The 367-nt window shown below is 36.2% G+C and overlaps 1 protein-coding gene across 1 annotated transcript in view; it reads left to right on the top strand.

The window, feature by feature from the left end:
* The window catches only part of LOC119591153 (chorion class A protein L11-like), an 8,085-nt gene that overhangs the window by 6,535 nt on the left and 1,183 nt on the right, over window positions 1-367 (top strand). Inside the window, exon 3 of the mRNA XM_037939864.1 lies at window positions 253-342. Within this exon, the coding sequence (XP_037795792.1) occupies window positions 253-342 (90 nt within the window). The remainder of the gene's footprint in view (window positions 1-252; window positions 343-367) is intronic.

The raw sequence follows: 367 nt of genomic DNA, 5'->3' as shown, positions 1-367 counted from the left end.
TTTCGTACTTGCTACAAGTACCCACGGAAAGTAGAGCGTAAAAGATTTTTTCACAACCTGCATAAATAAGAATCAACCAAATGGAGATTGTAGAAGATAAATTGACATAGTTTTTGCTCGTATTAGATTCTGGGTGTTAAAAAAACTAGTAATTAAATTCTTGATAATAAACTGAAACAACCATTAATGAAAAGTCATGAAAATCTGTCATGAAAATACTATCACTCGCTGACACGTGTTTCTCATGTGCAGACGGCTGAGCGTTCCTTGGTGGATATAAAGCTTGAACTTCCTTTGCCCGAGCCGTCTGGCCTGACTTCGAAAGGGAAAGCTTTGTACAATGTAAGTATAATTTTCTTTGAGTGAA

The sequence above is a fragment of the Penaeus monodon genome, chromosome 28 (assembly GCF_015228065.2).
Source record: "Penaeus monodon isolate SGIC_2016 chromosome 28, NSTDA_Pmon_1, whole genome shotgun sequence".
Taxonomy (NCBI): Eukaryota; Metazoa; Arthropoda; class Malacostraca; order Decapoda; family Penaeidae; genus Penaeus; species Penaeus monodon.
Note: the sequence above shows the minus strand (reverse complement) of the source record. Positions and strands in the feature narration are given on the sequence as shown.